The sequence below is a fragment of the Trematomus bernacchii genome, unplaced genomic scaffold (genome assembly GCF_902827165.1).
Source record: "Trematomus bernacchii unplaced genomic scaffold, fTreBer1.1, whole genome shotgun sequence".
Lineage (NCBI taxonomy): Eukaryota > Metazoa > Chordata > Actinopteri > Perciformes > Nototheniidae > Trematomus > Trematomus bernacchii.
This window is the reverse complement of record NW_022987803.1, coordinates 3,491,186-3,510,087: the sequence shown is the minus strand read 5'-3', so window position 1 is coordinate 3,510,087 and position 18,902 is coordinate 3,491,186. Positions and strand designations below refer to the sequence as shown.

The 18,902-nt window shown below is 41.1% G+C and overlaps 1 protein-coding gene across 3 annotated transcripts in view; it reads right to left on the bottom strand.

Annotated features, from left to right (window-relative positions):
* The window catches only part of mdn1 (midasin AAA ATPase 1), a 99,472-nt gene that overhangs the window by 59,888 nt on the left and 20,682 nt on the right, over positions 1-18,902 (bottom strand). For all 3 annotated transcript variants that reach the window (XM_034150385.1, XM_034150383.1, XM_034150384.1), the window contains exons 21-38: positions 18,594-18,741; positions 17,911-18,018; positions 17,501-17,652; positions 15,477-15,655; positions 14,652-14,860; positions 13,306-13,452; positions 12,287-12,428; positions 11,676-11,810; positions 7,441-7,579; positions 5,965-6,091; positions 5,328-5,458; positions 4,365-4,503; positions 3,709-3,823; positions 3,300-3,560; positions 3,014-3,211; positions 1,859-2,067; positions 1,641-1,763; positions 368-565 (exon numbers count right to left, since the gene is read on the bottom strand). In XM_034150385.1, the coding sequence (XP_034006276.1) occupies positions 368-565; positions 1,641-1,763; positions 1,859-2,067; positions 3,014-3,211; positions 3,300-3,560; positions 3,709-3,823; positions 4,365-4,503; positions 5,328-5,458; positions 5,965-6,091; positions 7,441-7,579; positions 11,676-11,810; positions 12,287-12,428; positions 13,306-13,452; positions 14,652-14,860; positions 15,477-15,655; positions 17,501-17,652; positions 17,911-18,018; positions 18,594-18,741 (2,860 nt within the window). The remainder of the gene's footprint in view (positions 1-367; positions 566-1,640; positions 1,764-1,858; positions 2,068-3,013; positions 3,212-3,299; positions 3,561-3,708; positions 3,824-4,364; positions 4,504-5,327; positions 5,459-5,964; positions 6,092-7,440; positions 7,580-11,675; positions 11,811-12,286; positions 12,429-13,305; positions 13,453-14,651; positions 14,861-15,476; positions 15,656-17,500; positions 17,653-17,910; positions 18,019-18,593; positions 18,742-18,902) is intronic.

Sequence of the window (18,902 nt, the reverse complement as noted above, 5' to 3'; positions counted from 1 at the left end):
GTTTTGTCAGTCTAAAGTAAAATATTTTTATTAAACAATGGTGTAATACATAGAAATGCATGTTCAAATATAAATCTGCAACCAGAGAATATTTGCTTAAAAAATAACTAAAATTATTGATTTCTACTGTAAAATATTTATTAACCAAAGAGAAAGATTTTATCATGAGCAATTGGAAAAAAGGTTAAATAAAAAAAGACATTTAATTTAAAAGTCATGCACTTTTTATTAAATTACCAAGATATCAATTTACAAAATCCCCAAATATATTAATAGACAAGAAAATAAGATCTAAGACTAAAAACTGCAATCGATAATCATTTTTGAAGTATCTTAAACAATTTGTATTTATCCCGCTACTCCTCACCTGGGTGAATCTGTTGAGGAAGGACTTGGGCAGCCCCTTCCGCCCCCCCCCCTGAGTGAAGGGGTTCTGGCAGCCGAAGATCTTGGTCTTCTCCGGCTGAACCTGGAAGCTCATGCCCAGCTCAGGGATGTAGATCTCTGCTCGGTGGTCGAAACAGGCGTTCAGACCCTCCAACACCGACTGGGAGGCCAGGTTCAGCTGTCACCATGACAACAAGTCCAATCAGTTTAAAATCCCAGATTATATTAACACATTACAGTTTGTTTAATTAAGGTTAGTGTAGGAGCCATGAAACGTGTATAGTAATGTGTTTTGTTTTAATATAAGATATTTGTTTGATCACTATTGATTGGTTGGCTTGGGTCACATGGATATGGGCGGCACTAATAGGCGCGTTCACACCAAGTACTTTGGCCGTATTTAGTGCCGGCACTCAGTGCCCCGGCATTTATAACCCCAGGGCATTTAGTATAGATCGCGTTCACACCGGAGTACTTTTCCCTGAGGGAAGATTACGCAAATGAGCCGCTGACGTCACTTCGTCTTCTTCTGCTTTGGGTTTACTGGCAGGCCGCAAACAACTTCACGCCGTATACTGCCACCCGGAGTCCCCGGCCGGAAGCCGGAAGACTCCCAGCAGCTTCTACTGAAGCCTTCCGAGTAAATCGCCAGAACGCCGACACCTCCTCATCTCCACCGCTCCCATGTTTTATTTTGTGTTGCCATAAGTTAGTCTCTCTGCGTTTGTGCACTGGGCGAATGCTAATGCTAATAATGCTAATGCCAGGATAATAAAATGGCAGCTCTACAAAACATTTCAGAGTTGTACGGGGCGTGGTTTGCAATTCGCCCAGCAAATCAGAACTGGGACACTTTTTTCCCCCAGGAAAGTACCATCTCTCAGCAGGCACTAAAAATGGGGGTAAAAGTTCCCGCGATTAAGTGCTCTTTTTGGTGTGAACGCGACATAAGGGGTACTAACGGAACTAAACGCGAAAAGTACGGTGAAAAGTACTCCGGTATGAACGCGGCTACTATAATCCTGTTCACCTGCGTGAGGTGTGTGTGTGGAAGAGAGGGAGACACAGGGCCGTTGTACTTTTTGTTGACCGCAAGATTTATGATTGCTTTGATTATTATTATTACAATATCTATGTCTGATCACCACGTTTTGTCCATTAAACTACATTATTATTCAACAGAGTTTTGATCTCAGCAAGTACACCAAAATGGTGGTCGTTTAACGAAATTAAATGAAAAACATTGTGCTTACCTCGTCCAGGACCACCCAGTGTCCAGCCTTCAGAGCAGCCAGCAGGGGGCCATCGCGCCACGCAAACTCTCCCCCCTTTCCTCCCTCCACAGGGAGATCTGTCCCAAACAAATCCGTAACATCCTGCCAGAGAGCAAACCATCAGTCAATAGCATCAGAGCGAGGAAGTATTAAAAGATCCGGAGCTCCATGGAGAGCATTGTTTAATGAAGTCTCACCGTCTGCTCCGACAAGTTGATTCTGACCAGATGGTTCCCTGAGGCTTTAGCCAGCGCTGCCACCAGGCTGGTCTTCCCCACGCCGGGGGAGCCCTCCAGCAGCACGGGCCTCTGCAGCTTCAGAGCCCGCAGGAGCCTCTGAGCGTTCACCGCCGTGGTGCCAGCTGCCATGGCGTAGTCCGGCAGGTCCCGGCTCTCCGTCTGAGGGCCTGGAGGGACAGGAAGCGTAAAGAGCTCTTTGATTCAAGAACCTGAAGAGAAACTCAACTGAACCAGTTTATTAAGTTACACTCTTTGAAATCACTCTCAAATTTTAAACAATTTATTTATCGACCTAGACCTAAAGCATCTATACCGGGTCTCACCCAATGCAGCTTGGAACCAAAGGCGCACTAACTTACTATAACCAGCAGGCCAAGAGCATCACTAATTTGGACCTATGCAAATGATTTAAAGCTAGGGTGGGTAATACATTCAAAAAATGTTTTTGTTATATTTATTTATATAACTATTTATGGACAATTTTAGGGCAGGGTATTTGATTATTAAAGAAGTTCATTTTGCATCAGATTACAGCAGCAGTCGGGATTTAGATCAAGTCATAGCACAACAACACAAGATCCATTATGAGTAGTAATATTATTGAAGCCTTAGATAATAAACAACACTGGGCTGCACTCATCATAGACTTATCTAAAGCAGTGGAGTCGGTCCATCATGGGATTTTATTGGAATGTACAATTGGAGTAGATAAATAGACGTAGTTTCTAACAGTTACAACTCAAGTCTCAGTTAGTATAGGTGAACTGCTTGGGTACTTTCTTCTCCTTTCTTTATTCAACATATTTTTAGAACAACTGTATCCCAAATTGTAACGTGCATCTTCTATGCAGATGAAGTCATTTCATTTACCATGTCTCTTAATCTGGCCATTGCAAATGTATGGTCAGCTTTTTATACATTTCAGATACAATCCTGTATCATATATATATATATATATATATATATATATATATATATATATATATATATATAAACTATGCGTTTTTCTAGGTCACATAAGACTACAGCCTACTATAAAGCATATTATAAAGCATTTAAACAAAAACAAAAGGAGCCATGATATAGAATGTTATAAATCTGGAGCGTTCAAACCTAAAGCAATGTAGAAGGGGTCGATGCCAAAGAAGTCTTCCCCCCACTGGGGTTGCCGCGGCAGGCCGCTGTCGTACACCCTCAGGGCGTCCAGCACCTCCTGGTCCAGTTTGGTCATGCTGCTCAGCCGCTGCTGCAGGAAGCCCAGGCACAGTCGGCGAGCCAGGAAGGCGTTGTCTGCAGAGGACACCGTGGTTCCTGCAAGAAGAGGGACCCTCAGATAACAATCAACACCTCCTTGGAGAGAATCTTTCTCTGTGAAAATAATAATAATCCATCAGCTCACCAGAGCCAATGCCGTCGATGTACACCAGACATGCTGCGTGGATGAAGGCGGTCACGGTGTCCAGTCTGAGGTCCCACTCTGCCTCCTCTTCCTCTTCCAGGGCTCCCATGGTCATGAAGCCGTCCTCGTCCCGCTCACACACAACGTTCAGGAAGTACACCCAGGACAGGATGTCTCTGACACTCAGGATGCAGCGCCGGCCGAAGTCCTGCTGAGTCAGCCACTCGATGAAGTCCAGCATCAGCTCCGCGATATCGCCGCCTGCGCCAGACAAAGGAACAACATTAGGAACACTTTCAATTGGCTGTTTTCTATGTTTTCACACATCAATCGTTTGCTATGCTGTAACTAGGACTGACTGGATGTAACCAAGACTTGTTTCAGCAACTTCGTCTCTAAGCTAGTTTACCGTCGATGGAGAGGCCTGAGCGCAGGTTGTGCTGGATGATCTGAACCAGGTCACTGCGGCTGTTGCTCTGAGGACACCAGATCTCTGTGAAACGGTTCCTTAGGGCAGGAGAGAGCTGGCCAAAACAAACAAGCACAAGAGTTATACTCTGCCTTCATACAGGTAAAAGCACATTTAGACATTTTAACCCTCCTATTGGCTTTGGGTCAAATTTCATCCGTTTATAAATGTTTTTATGTCAGACAAATTATTTAATCTAATAGTTGAATGTTCTTTGCGTGAAAAATGTATGATCACTATTTGCAATGAATTACATTTATATTTTATCAAAATAAACTCCTTACTGAACGTTGACATATACCAGTGATACTTCTGATATTAACTAAAGTCAAAACTTTTTTTTTAACTCAAAAATAACGTTTAATTGTATCTGTAAATTAGGGTTTATTTACTATTATATGAAGTTGGCTGAAAAGGTGTAACCAAGATTTGGGTTATGATTTATACGACATGCTTTATACACACTCAAACCAGGACAAAGTTGCACATCTGATAGAAAGAGCATTTTGGGACAAACATCGTATTTACATTTTTAGTAGAATCAATAACAGGCAAATGCAACACAGCAACATTATTCTTTTTTTTTTTGTATCTACCTCCTTCTTGCCAAAGTCTCCTCCAGGATTCATGGTGGCCACCAGACGGAAAGCTGCAGCTGCTTTGATCAGCTCCACGTCGTCATTGTCTCCGCTGCCCTTCTCCGCCAGCACCAGGGACTTCTCTGTCTCTAAGACACTGAGAGGAAACACACACTGTCAAGGGCCAGCCACGTCTGTTATTCACCTGCATGTGGTTGTGTCTCAAAATGTCATTCCAAGTGTAGCAAAAGTATAATTTGTGGCAGTATACTCTTAAAAGTCTCGTAACAGTACCACTTGTTGCACATATGTTTTACTAACTGTCATCACAAGGTGTCCTTATTGATTGAAAGGGAAAGAGAAGGTGTGTTTTAGAACACAGTTCTTGCACTTCTATTTTTTTTTTTGTGCAAAATGTTACCATCAATGTCTAATAGAACACAGGCCATCAGCTTATTCGTCCTACTGTGATCTGACGATAGAGACTACCCCCAGACTACAGCGCTGCTTCCTTCCTTGTTTTACTCAAAGTCAAACATGTCTAGATTACAGTCTGCCTAAAACATTTTTTTAGATATCCGATATCTGAGAGATCTTCTTGTAATGCTCATTAGTCAAAATTCATTTTACTATGCAACTTCGTGCCACACATACACATACTGAAATTGAAGCGGTTGATATGTGTGAATCTGGTCTGACAGATTCCCGACATCATGTAGAACAGCATGTTTAGAACAAAGATACAATTGTTATCTTTCATTAGACTAAAGCAGATTACTCCTATAATGACAGTTTGACCATCACATCCGAACTGTGCAGATACACTTTTTTTCTGCTGCTAACTCCACCTTCAAACTATGTGATGTAGATTACCTGTGCCCCGCCCTCTACAGGAGGGATTAGTACTTACAAAGTTAAAAAGTGTGTGTGTGTGTGTGTGTGTGTGTGTATATGTGTGTATGTGTGTGTGTGGGTGTCTACCTGTTGAGTCTCTCCAGCACTGAGTCGTCTGCCAGGGAGATCTCATCCATGAGGAACACCCCCCCCTCCTTCATGGCCAGCACCAGGGGCCCATCAAGCCACTGGAACAGCCTGCAGTCCTCCCCATCAGTCTACACACAGACACACACACAGGGAGGATGATAAATCATGACAAAAGATCTTTCCACAAACACATTCATGCACTGGCTGTAATACCAACTGCCAGTCAACTAATCTAATGTTCATTCTCAAACACACACTAAACCTTTGGTATATTTGGGTGTCCTGCACTAACAACTCAAAATATCACACCATATTATATTAAAATCATATGGTTAAAATACAGTAGTGCAACATGTGATGCTTGTTTGGTCCTTGCTACAACCTAAACCAGATAGAGTAACGCATATCTTGCAAAAATTAATTCTAAGTATCTGGTGAGACCATTTTTTTCAAATTAAAGTGGAATGTTAATTAGGTTAACAATAAATCGTGTTTTTATTAATATACGAATCAAATACAATTTTTTCACAATAGGTTACATTTTTTCATTATAATGATATCATTCATGATTTCTTAATGTATCAATACTGTCATGTGTGAAAGTACCATAGACTGTGTATATAAAGGTCAGTACCTGATGTCTGACGGGTCGCAGGCCTCCCAGGAAGTCCGATGTCTCCATGTGGAGGTGACAGTTGACAGAGAAGAACTTCTGTGCAGACAGAGCAGCAAACAGCTGGCAGATAGTTGTCTTTCCACATCTGGTGACGGGACAGGAACAAATCTTAGCATTATAATAATAACAGCAAGTGCAGCAACATTCACTGACAGGTCAGGTCAGCTGCTCCGAGAGGTTCTACTGAGAAAGCAGTGCTTAACGCTAAATGCTAACATCGGCATGCTAACATGTCATAATGTTTACTAATTAACACAAATACAAAGTAGAGCTGAGGCTGATGGGAATGTTTAGTCATTAGTGCAGGGATGGGCAACTTGGATGGTGGTGGGGGCCACATCATTTATGTACTGGCCACCAGGGGGCCGCAGATTAACTTGGAACACACACACACAAATTCCATGTATTGTATGTAATTATTAACAAATATACTAAGTCTGACATCTTCATTGACATTTTACAATCTTTCAAGGAACATCCTCTATTAAGGTCACTAAACAAATATCAGTTCACAGAAATGTTATTTAATTTTTACAAGTGGCATGTTTGTATTGAACAGGTTATTTAACAGTGGAATAAAACTATTTTAAACTATTGGAAAGCACGGAAAATGTGTGTGCATTGAGATTAACCATTAAGATGACATACACATGAAGTCATGAACACTAACCCAGACATTAGTTGTCTAACTTGAACCTAAAACACTTGTAGCCTGTCTCTGCATTCCCCTTATTCCACAATAAGGGGAATGTCAACACAGACACCTGTCAACCCGCACTCTGCTGTTCCTCAGCGCCGCTCCCCCTCCCTCCCGCTGAAATTATGAATGAAAAGCGTATAGTAATCATAGATAACACGGCAGGGTCCGAGACAGTTTGTTTTCATCTGATTTCAAATAAACAAAGTCTTGGTTTTTAGAATATTAAACTTGTTTCGCCAAATTCAGATGATAAATACAACTTTTAAGCTTGTAAAGGCATAATTACAAGTGGTAACTTAACGTCACAGCAGGCATAACAACAGCCGGTGTTTCTTGTGAGTCTTTCCCCGGGAAACAAACACAATACACCCAAACGCGTCACAGATTATCTTTGCGGTATTTGGCTGCCGAACAAAATCATGTACGCAGCTCGCGACGTAACTAGGAGTCTAGTGGACGTTTTTTTATTTTTTATTATTAAATTACGTTGTTTATAAATTAATCTGAGGGCCGCAAAAAGAGGAGGTTGGGGCCGCATGCAGCCCCTGGGCCGCCATTTGCCCATCCCTGCATCAGTGTCATCACGACTTGGAGCTAGGGCATCGGTCAGTTAATAGCAAAGTAAAAAACATGTCCATAGTCTGGTCCCCCTATCCCTCCATAGAGCCAGGGATAAAGCTCTCCAGAACCCTTTTACCCTGATCTTCTGAAGGTCGCAATGATTAGAATCTCACCCGGTGTCTCCCACCAGCAGGACAGACTCTCCGAATCTCAGCGCCCGTCCCACCAGCACAGCTAGTCTCCTCATGCCGAGGGTCCACACCACATGGCGAAACTCCTCTGGGACCCCGGCGATGCTGTCGATGAAGGGACCTGTCGATCAGAGCAACAAGACATCATGCTGTGTTCATCAGACTAGCTCAGTGTTTCTCAAAGTGGGGGGCCCCCTGGGGGGCGCAGAGGCATGACAGGGGGGGCGCGAGAGACCAGGAGGAAAAATGGTTATTAAAACAAAAAGATTTTTAAATGATTGATTCGAAAAATAATATGATACAGTACAGTACAATTACGTCTGGGTCTCTGTGTTTCATTCAAGCTCGGCTGTGTGTGTGTGGAACGAGCCGAGAGAGAGCGCGCCGGTACCGGAGATCGTTGTTGTTAGCTTCTGGTGCTAGCGAGCTACGCTAACGGATATAAGGAGCTTTTTCAACAACAAGGTGGAGGAGAGTCCTCTCCTGTCAGACTGAGAGGCTTAGTGAACTATGTCTTTATGTCTTTATGTCTTTATTAGGATCCCCATTAGCACTAGCATGAGCATTGGCTATTCTTCCTGGGGTCCTCACACACACAAAACATACATAAACATACAACAAAATTAAAACAAAACAGCTCATAATTTCATGAAATTTACAGTGCTGTATGAAGTGAAAACTAAAATGGTCATCCAATTATCGCCATCCTAAGGCCAAACAAAAGTAAATACAAATAAGTGTACATAATAATATATGCATACATAGCCACAGACACAGTTCAAATTGACTTTATAATACTTAAATAATTTTTTAGCAACCTTTTGAAATGTACTTGAGAATTTTCCTGAATGATGTGGACCGGTAAAGAGTTCCAGCTGACCATGGCTCTGTACATTACTGTTTTCTGTCCCATATTTGATTTAGATTTGGGTAATACAAACCTTCCTTCTATTGTATGTCGTGTTTGATAGTTATGTTGAGCATATTGCGCTATAAACCTTTGTGATAATATATCTGGTGAGTGAGTCACTGTAATATTTCTGACAAAATTTAACAAAATATAAGTTGACTAGACCATATAACCAAACAATAATCAAGCTGCGACAGAACCAAAGCATCCAAAACTTGTCTACTGACATCCATTGGCAAATATTTTACAATTCTTTTTACAAGTGACACACCCCTTCCCATTTTACATACAACATTATCAATTTGTTTAGACCAAGATAATTTATGATCCAGGGTTATACCTAGCAATTTTGTCTCCTTGACCTGTTCAATTTCAATATGGTTTAAATGTAGTTGCAATTTTGGTTCACCTTTTAACTGATGATTTGATCCTATTAATAACGATTTAGTTTTTCCCGCATTAAGTACCAACTTATTATTTATGACCCACTCTGATATCAGTAGTAGATCTTTATTCATAACATTTGTCAACTCTCTTGTAGTTGATGCTGCATAATATATTGTTGAGTCATCTGCATACATTACAATTTTAGCTTTTTCTAACACTAATGGTAGGTCATTTGTAAAAATAGAAAATAAAAGTGGTCCCAAACAACTACCCTGAGGTACTCCACAAGTGACTGTTTTCATCTTTGAGAGACTTCCATTAAAAAAACAGTTTGACTTCGATTTGTCAGGCAACTTTCTAACCACCTCAGCGTTTCAAAATTAAAACCATATTGTTCCAGCTTGTTTAACAACAAAGAATGGTCAATGACATCAAAAGCAGAACTAAAATCAAGTAGTACTGCACCCACTAACTTCCTATTATCTAGTTCGCCCTTCCAGTCATCTGTCATTTGTGTTAAAGCGGTGCATGTCGAATGGCCAGGTCTGTAAGCATGTTGATACACAGTATTAAGTTTGTTACCTTCAAAGTATTTTTGTATTTGATTGAAAATTATTCTCTCCATTATCTTTGCTAACGCTGGTAATAAACTTATTGGGCGGCTATTAGTACCAGAAAATGGTCCAGCTGGATTTTTTGCAAGTGGAATAATTTTTGCTATTTTCCATGCCTGTGGGCAAATACATTTATCAATACTCAAATTTATAATATGACAGATAGGCTCTGCAACCAAATTAGCAACATATCTAAGAAATGTACCAACTAAATTATCCACTCCTGGTGGTTTATCATTACATTTACCTAGTAGACATTCAACATCTGTAATTGTCACTTTTTCTATTTTAAATGTACACTTCTTATTTTTCATAATTAAATCATTTATTAGAAATGTGGAGTTACTATTTATAGTTTGATTCATATTTCTCCTCAAATGTTTTACTAGTCTTTAGTCCTTTAGAAGTTTCTTGATAAAGGACTCTCTGAGTGTTTAGATAGTTAACTTTAGTCTAAGTTATCTCAGTGGGTCTCATACGTTTTGGTCACGATTAATGTAAACAATTATTTCCGAGGCACACGTTTATATGATCATTATAGTTATAAAAAAATAAGAGAATAAATGAAAAACAGGTTTGAAATACTAGTAAAAAAATAATAAAGTTTAAAAGGGTGATTAGTAAAATATCCATAAAGAAAAAGTAAATCTGTTTACAGTTCCGTTTCATATGGGTGTTGAGAGAGGTATCCATAGATCTCTTAATTTTGCTCTCAAAGTGCACCAGATTGATGCTTTTAACTTCAATATTTAAAAATAATCTTCCCGGGGGAGCATGCCCCCGGACCCCCCTATGTGAGGTTCACTCCCCACTTGTAAAAAATAGCACTTTACCCCTGCTTACACCTATATGCCGCGAGCTGATTATCAAGCCTTCATTGTAACTGTCACATTGTGTATATGCGTGGGGATTGTTGCAGTAGAAAATTCCTCTGTAGCGACCGGGACATTAATGGGAAACCCTAAATGTTTGAGCACCCTCTATGAAACGTCAAGCTACCCCACAGCACCCCCAAAAGAAATCTCTGGCGCCGCCACTGAGCCTGCGACCCCGTTTTGAAGAAATGTGCAGTGCCAAACAGGCTCATTGCAGCCACTAATGATAAGACACACTTTTTTGCCAAATATCAGCATTTTCTTTCTTTTCATTTTTTTGTACAGATTGCAAAGTATTATAACTTATTGTTCTAGCAAAGGGATTGCATAATTGTGTAATTTATTTTTTTGAGCACACAGACTTATGGAGCATTGTTTTATTATCACTGTTCTAGCAAAGTGATTTTTTTCTTTTTTTGAAAGGAATGCTCACGTTCATATTGATGTATTTTAATAAATGTTAACTTGGCCCATTACGTGACTATTTGTGACTATTTGTGTTGGGGGGGCCCGACTTTTTTTTTTTTTTTCAAAGGGGGGGCCTGATAGAAAAAGTTTGAGAACCACTGGACTAGCTACATGTCTCTCTGAACAGTTTAATGTAAGTCTATAGTGTCCAATTCCTCTTCCACCTTTAAATGGACGTTTAATGAGGCAACCTATAGAAACACAGAGTTTAATAGTCCACAGAAATGTGATGGATACTAGCAAGCTTAATAAATTAAAACTTTAGTGGGGGGAGAAAGGACTTGAAGCAAGACTATGCAACTTTGCAGCCACAAAGGCAACATGTGTCAATGACAGAATAACATTCAATTGATTTCTTATTTCACTTTTGTGATACAACCACTTAGTGCTACAGTAGCACAAATAGAGGGTTACCAAATCAGAGAACTGACCCATGAATGTCGAATCACAGTTACACAAAACAATCTATCGCACAGTAACATTCAGAAGTGGTCTGGTCACACAAAATCTGATCATTATGCATTAGCAGAACCCCAAATGCACAAAGCAAGGGAGCCTTTTATTTCTGGGGAATTTAACGGGTTGTTCTATAGTATTTTATTTTTTATTTGTTTTCGTACGTTACAGTTGTACATCTAAATATACAGTAAAATACTTGTTCTAAATCTTGTAGAGCGAATAGAAACATCAGTATGCTGTTCTAAATAAAGAAAATGCTGATTATACAATGTACATTCTGTCAGTGCCATGTGGTCAAATGTAAGAACAGTAGGTTGACTGTAAGATTATCTAAACCTCTACCTGAAAAACCATAGAAACTCTGTAAGCGCTGCATTTTGTTCTTTAACTGCAACTTAATTGAACAGATTGTTTGTGTTGCAGGAGGTATACTCAGGCTGTTGATATACTGAGACAGAATGAGCTGGTCCAGGATCAGTATGTGGTAGTTGATGTTTGACTCACTGAACTGTGCGGTGACCTGTTTCTGGGAGAACAGGCTCTCAGGGTTCACCGTCCTCTTGAAGTGCTTCTGCAGGGTGGACAGGATGATGGCCTCCTCCTCCGGCTTCCTCACCCGCCCTGCCAGCAGCATGAACCCTGAGGAGGAGCACAGCAGCTACACTGAGGACGTTATGTCACATGGGCAGCAGCTACAGTGAAGGTATGGCAATGATCATCTTAGCTTCCAGGGCCCTCCAACAATGATACATGACATATATAAGACATAAAACATTAACACTTATTTAAACAATCAAATAAAAAATAGTGCAAGAAGAAACAGATTAGAATAGAGTAAAATAACATGTGTGAATTATTTGTGAATTATATCTTTTCTACAGTAGATATGTTTATATTTGCTGTTTATTGTTTTTATTTCATTATGTTTATACTTTATTCCACCTTTTATATATGGTAATGCCTTAACACACCACTGCTGTAACTAAATAATATCCATCTATCCATCAAACTATCTATCTATCTATACATCTATCTATCCATCTATCCATCTAACTATCTATCTAACTATCTATATATCTATCTATCTATCCAACAGATCATCCTCCCGGCCTCACCATCGTCGGCCAGGTACTGCAGCCAGTCCTGCGAGGCGTCGGTCTGCTCCTGCAGCCGGTACCGGTCGGCCCAGCGGAACAGGTCTCTGAGCGTGATGAAGCCGTGTTTCCCCGCAAACACTGTAGAGCCCCTGCGTAAGGACTGGGGAGGGGAACACATTACACACAGGTCAGAACACCCAACACAGGCAGGCGATACAAAGAGGCACAGGCCTAGGAAAACAAAGTGCTGTCATCATTGTCATCACATTTAGCTGAAACTTTCATCCAGAGAAACGTGCATTAAGTGCAATAAAGTTTAAACCATGAAGATAGAAACTCAGAACAGTAAGAAACATGCAAGTACGTTCTCCTCAATAAACCATAACATTGGTGCATTACTACAAAATAGAGCTGCATGATTGTGAACAAATTACTTATTGTGATTATTTTTGACTGATATGGCAATTGTGATATGGTTCACCATATTAGTGGAACTGATCATTTTGAAAGCTAGTTCTCATTATCATGAACATTTTTATTTAAATTATTTTATGTCATTTTTTTTTTTTTGAGGATCGATACCAACAATGTGTTGGATTATGATTTATAGACTGGGATATCTCTGCAGTTCCACAATACTTAATTCAAAACTGTATTTTAACTCATATTTAGCCTTTAACAAATATTTTGATTCTCCATAACCATATTGGGTCCATATTGCTATTTTGATTAATTGTTTAACTAATTAAGCAGTACTAGAACAAAATATTTACAGAAAATGAAATATTCTCAGTTTATCCATTGAGTTTAAGAAGTGAGTTATCTCCAGAATTTAAGAGCAAGTACAAAATGTAAGTCAGAAATAGATGTGTGAGACCGAAAAAAAACACAAAAGAATACCGCAATAACTCAATAACTTTAAGCCTGTTTCTGGCTCCTATGCAGGAGGTACGGCCTTTAGCAGGTCTGTGCCCAGGGATCCGTCATCCCATAATCTGCCCCTGGGTGCGCAGTAGTGCAACATGAGTGTCAGTTACCTGCAGGTCCTGCATGACCTTCACCAGCTTGCTGCAGTAGGACGGAGGCAGGCTGCACCTCTGGTGGAGGATGGTCTCCAGCTCTGCACTGGGCAGCTCGTCAAAGTGCAGCTCCACGAAGCGGTTCCTGAAGGCCCTGGAGAGCACCTGGAGGGCAGGCAGACAACCTTACTCACCGTTTTCTTTCTTAACAATATTTGTATTGATTATTCTTTCTTTTTTTTTTAACTCACTTATGACATAGCACAGAGGTTCCCTACCATGTATGTCTTGTGTACCACTCGAGCTGGTCGCCATTCTATAATATTAGTATTCTATAAGAACCCCTTCACTCATCTGTGAAGATTCGCCTGCACTTCTTCTTGTACGCCCCAAACTGCTCCGTGGATGAAAATCACGTGTATAACTATCCCTTAACATAAATGCTTTTAAACTTGATATTTACACTTAGTCAGTGAAAAATAATAATACTAAAAATCACTTCGAGCAGTTTCAGCATCTTTGATTAAGTCACTAGAGCTGTTAATGAGACCCTTTCAAAAGCTTTGATAGTTCTGGGGGCGGGACACCAGGCTTATGTCAATTGATTTCAAATGAAATGTTGTGTGGAAATATATGGCAATCCCTAATCTTTCTCCGTACCCGCTGCAATCCCCTCAAGTGCCCTTAGGGGTCCCCGAACCCCCAGTTGGGAACCACTGACATAGCAAACATACATTTCAAATGCATAATTACAAAGCAAAGCCAACAACCAAAGAGAAAACTGAAAATAAGAGTTTCCAGACATACATTGGAGTTTACAGGAGAATCACTTTTTTAAATCGGGAGGTTCCTTTTACAATAATAGCCGATAAATCAGGGCCAAGGAAACTTATGATAGAACTGGTCAGATATGGCGTGTAGAACACTTCCAGGGGAACCAACCCAAATATAATTGTTGCCAGCCTTTGAGAGATGGGACCTCATCTTTAGTGCATTGTAGTGATATATTTCTCCTGGCAGCGAAGGTGAGGACAATATAAAACCTTTCACTAGTAGCAGTAGTTAGTGTTTTGATTGGTCAAATCAAACTCGCACTGTTTACTAGTAGATACATGCTTGCAATCTTAAACAACATAATGTTTATAAAGTTTATCATGTTATGTTTTCTTGTTCTCAAGCTCAGTATGGTTTCTGGTGATGTTGAAATGTATTGTTAAGCTTTATTAGAACAACATGGGCATATTTGACTCCCTCAAATCCATTCATATAAATTGATTTTGCTCTGAAATGTCAACATTTGAAATCTGAAGGTCACAGTTACCATGACACCTTTAGATATCAGGCTAAAATAGAGGCATAGTTACCTTTCTACCGCCGTAGAGTCCAGGGGGATTCTGGGTAGCGAACAGCAGGAACCTGGGGTGAGCCTTGATGACTTCCTGTGTCTCGGCCACAAACAGCTCCCTGTTGTCGTCCAGCAGCCTGTTGAGGGCTTCCAGCACGTCCGTGGGGGCCAGGTTCAGCTCGTCCAGGATGATCCAGTAGCCTTTCCTCATGGCGTCTATCAGAACGCCTGGAGGGGAGGGGGCACAGAAACATCAGACTGGAGGAGGCCAGGGGGGGCCACTGGGAGACAGTTCCTCTACATAACGGGGTCTTTGCAGCTCGCACTAAAGAATCTATCAGACAGCTAGAGCTGATTCAGAACGCTGGCTTCCTGTCTTTCAGAGAATTGACATTAAAATACTACTTCTGCTTTATTAAGCACCAAATGGTTTAGGGCCATACATTTCCCATCTCCCGCTACATCATGAACCATCCAGGTCTCCTTTCTGTCCCCAGAGTCAAACTGAAGCAGCTTTCAGTTATTATGCTCCATATATCTGGAACAAACACCGGAGAAAACTGCAATTCTACTATTTTTCCTAATTTCATTCAAATTTCTAGTATTCAAACATGTTATGATGCGTTTCTTCTGCACTATGTCTTAATGTTTTATGAACAGAATTGAAATTGCTTTGTGATTATAATGCTTTCTTTTATCAGTTATATATATATATTTTTAGTTTTGGCTTTTTGCCTTTAACCCTCTGAACAGAGAGGGGAAAGAGAGGGGGTGACATGCAGCAAAATATTTGATATGGATGCATCAGCTACTGTGGTGCCCGCTGGCTGATGAGTGTTCGTACCCTCTTTGAACACCAGCTTGCCCCTGCTGTCGGAGGAGTAGCAGCCGATGTACTCCTGGATGTCGGTGTGCTCGTGGTTGTTGATCCTCACACACTGGTTCCCCGTGGCTGCAGCCAGCCAGTGGATCAGGCTGGTCTTCCCCACAGACGTCTCCCCCTGGATCAGCACCGGGTGAGTGCTGTGAGGGGAACAGTTAGAGGGAGGGTTTGAGGACACACTCTTCAAATCAATGTCCACTGATGTTGTAACCCGAGTGTACTCAATACATCTAAAGAGCCTTAGAGCACTGTGGAGCAGTGTTGCAAAGTAACTAAGTAGATTTACTTTACTATACTTAAGTACAATTTTGAGTATTTCAATTTTAAATTTTGTATTACTATGTAGTCCACTACAATTCAGAAGTAAATGGTGTACTTTTACTCGACTACATGTATTGAATACCTTTAGTTACTTTACAGATGTGGATGAATGATGAAATATGAAAAGTGTTAAATCAGACTTTAGTTCCACCTGGAGTAAATTCACAAGCTACCCTGCAGTATACAAAGTCATTCAAACTAGCTGCACCTTTACCAGCTTTGAGAACACTTTCATGATCAATCATTATAAAACATATCATATATATTATTCTGAAATGGGCCAATCTGGTACTTTAACTATATTCTGATGCTAATACTTTTCTACTTTTACTTGAGTAACATTTTGAATGCAGGACTTTTACAACACAATAAAATATTGCAGCTTTAACTGAGGAGAATATGACTTGCTTTATTCAGGTCATTCATGCCCCTTTGCTGAGCAACACATTTGAAATAAAAAAATGTTGGCCAAAAAACTATGTCCAATTAATGCAACAAAACAAACATTACTAGTTATTATCCCATGTACTAGAACTTAAGAACTTGACAGGGCTGCAACAACTGTTTACTGCATTTGGGATGAACAGGGACACTGACAGAGATCCAGACCTGATCTCTAAACATTAGTGTGGGACTTCAGTTATACCTAATATTAAAACGGTATTAAGTGAGGTCAGGAGGTCAGCTGTCCTTAAGGCTGCTTTTACACGGGAACGTTTGCGTTTATGCACAGTATGTGTTTTCAAAAATGTCTTCCGTTCACATGCATTCGTTTCATTTAACGTGTCTGTTCAAACGAGACCGCTGGAAACGCTGTAGTACATATGCCGGGACTATAAGTGGCGCTGTACTTCCACACGAGACCGCTCGAAAGCGCTGGACACGCTGTAGTACATATGCCGGGACTATAAGTGGCGCTGTACTTCCACACGAGACCGCTCGAAAGCGCTGGACACGCTGTAGTACATATGCCGGGACTGTAAGTGGCGCTGTAACTTCCGCCACAAAATACACCAAAAGCAGCGAAGAAGACTCCGGAGCAGCCCGGAGCAATGTTGCCATGGCTACCCTTCTGTTTATGCCCCGCGGTGGATTTAGCAACATGTAGTAGTTCATGTAATTCTCCATGTCCACTTGTTGCTGATGGTTGTGCTAGAGGAGCTGTAGATTTTGCACTAACATCTGTAGCATGGTCGAGCTGTAGATGTTGTACTAACATCTGTCGCATGGTCAGTAGCAGTAGCACTAGCAGTAGCTACTGACAGTAGCTACTGGCCATGCTACAGCAGTGAGCAGCAGAGGTGGGGAGAGGCGGGGCTATCGTTATTTTTTCAGGAAATATTCGTATAGAGGCGATTACACGGACTCGTTTGACCCCCCCAGAGAGTTTCGTTTGCAAATCTATCCACCTTGGGACCCGTTATCGTTTGTGGGGTCCGTTTGTTACGGCCTCGTGTAAATAATAGGGCTATACGTAAGAGAAACTAAAACACACACAGAGATATAAAAAGCTCATGGCTTCCTGCCAGGCAGATCACGGACAGCGGGGAATCCAGAACAGCCACATTTCTGTCCTGGTGTTTCTATCCTAAAGGGCCAGAATTAGCTCTGACAAAATGAGGAACACATTGATTTGGGGGAATGCTGGGCAGCGGTTTTCCTACCCTGCAGACACCACTCTGGAGAGGTCGCGGAGGTTCAGCTTGACTGATGCGGTCAGGATGTAGCTTGGGTCCAGAGCCGGCTCCATCTCCCCCTGAGACACCCAGTACCCCTCCACATCCACGCAGGGCCGGTCTGAGGGCGCCGGGATGGACTGCAGAAAACGGGACAAATAGCTTTTTTCAAATATATCCTCTTGTGTAGATGAATTGATACATCTAAAATGTATATTATCGAAAGGTTTCTGCAGCTGCTGAGGACTTTAAAAACCCTCAGCACACTCTATTAACCTCCTGTGTCAGTTATTATAAGAAGATACTTTTAAAGCTCAAATATTAAAATCCACATTTCAATGATGTATCCATTCAGACCAAATGAACATTAAAACATGTAAAATGGAAATAGCTCTTACTTGTTTGAGACACTTGGTGTTCCCCATCAGGATGTGCTGACACACCAGTTTCTGGACCACAGGGTGGGAGCTTCTGTCCAGCTGCGTCAGGAAGCTCAGGCAGAAACCCTGCAGAGAATCAGACTGTCAGCAGGGAATACATGCAGCTGATGGAGGCTCCAACACACTGAAATGATCTTTAATTCCTCAGAACTCACATATACCAGCTCCTGAGCAACAAAATCACTCACTAAACTAAAGGAAAGTCTTTATGTCACCAGTTTTACATAAAAAAATGTTGTCAATATAGTGACCCTTAACAGTAGAATCACCAACATCCATTAACATTTTGCAACAGCGTCAGCACTCGCAGAGAAATCATTTCTGAAACATTGAATTTGTTCATTTTCATAATTTCCTTATATACTAAGCAAGCTTTAAACTCAGTTATTGTGGTTCGTTTTTGATTTACTAATAGTAGATTAACAACATTATTCAAAAGTTTAAATTCATTTGGAAAATAATATGGGAGTAATAAACGGAGCGCTCTCTGTCTCTCCCTCTCATGACAGCCCATCATTTACACATTCTAGGAAAAGCCATGCAGTGACAGATGTGTGGGTTTAATTACAACAGAATTACACGTATTTCAAAAAATGCAGGGGGGTCAACGGTTGTAGTGTTAAAGGAGATTGTGTGTGTACCTCATAGAGTGAGCGCTGCACGCTGCAGCAGGGGTTTGCTGCCACGTACTTCAGCGCCCTGCACAGGGTCCGCAGGCTGTAGTGGGGTCTGTGGCCCGTCCCGTCCACCAGGTGGGAGTGGGCCTCCTTTCGCACTGCCAGGTAAAAACTGCATACAAACACAATCAAGGAGGGAATCAGCTTGAGACTACAGCAGGGTTCTAAAAAGTGCAACAAAGTGAGCATGAAGAGTGAGGAAGGAGAGGGGTCTGAGCAGGGATGATGAGAAGAAGCCACTGTGTAAAGAGCAGTGGCTAATGGACTGTAACA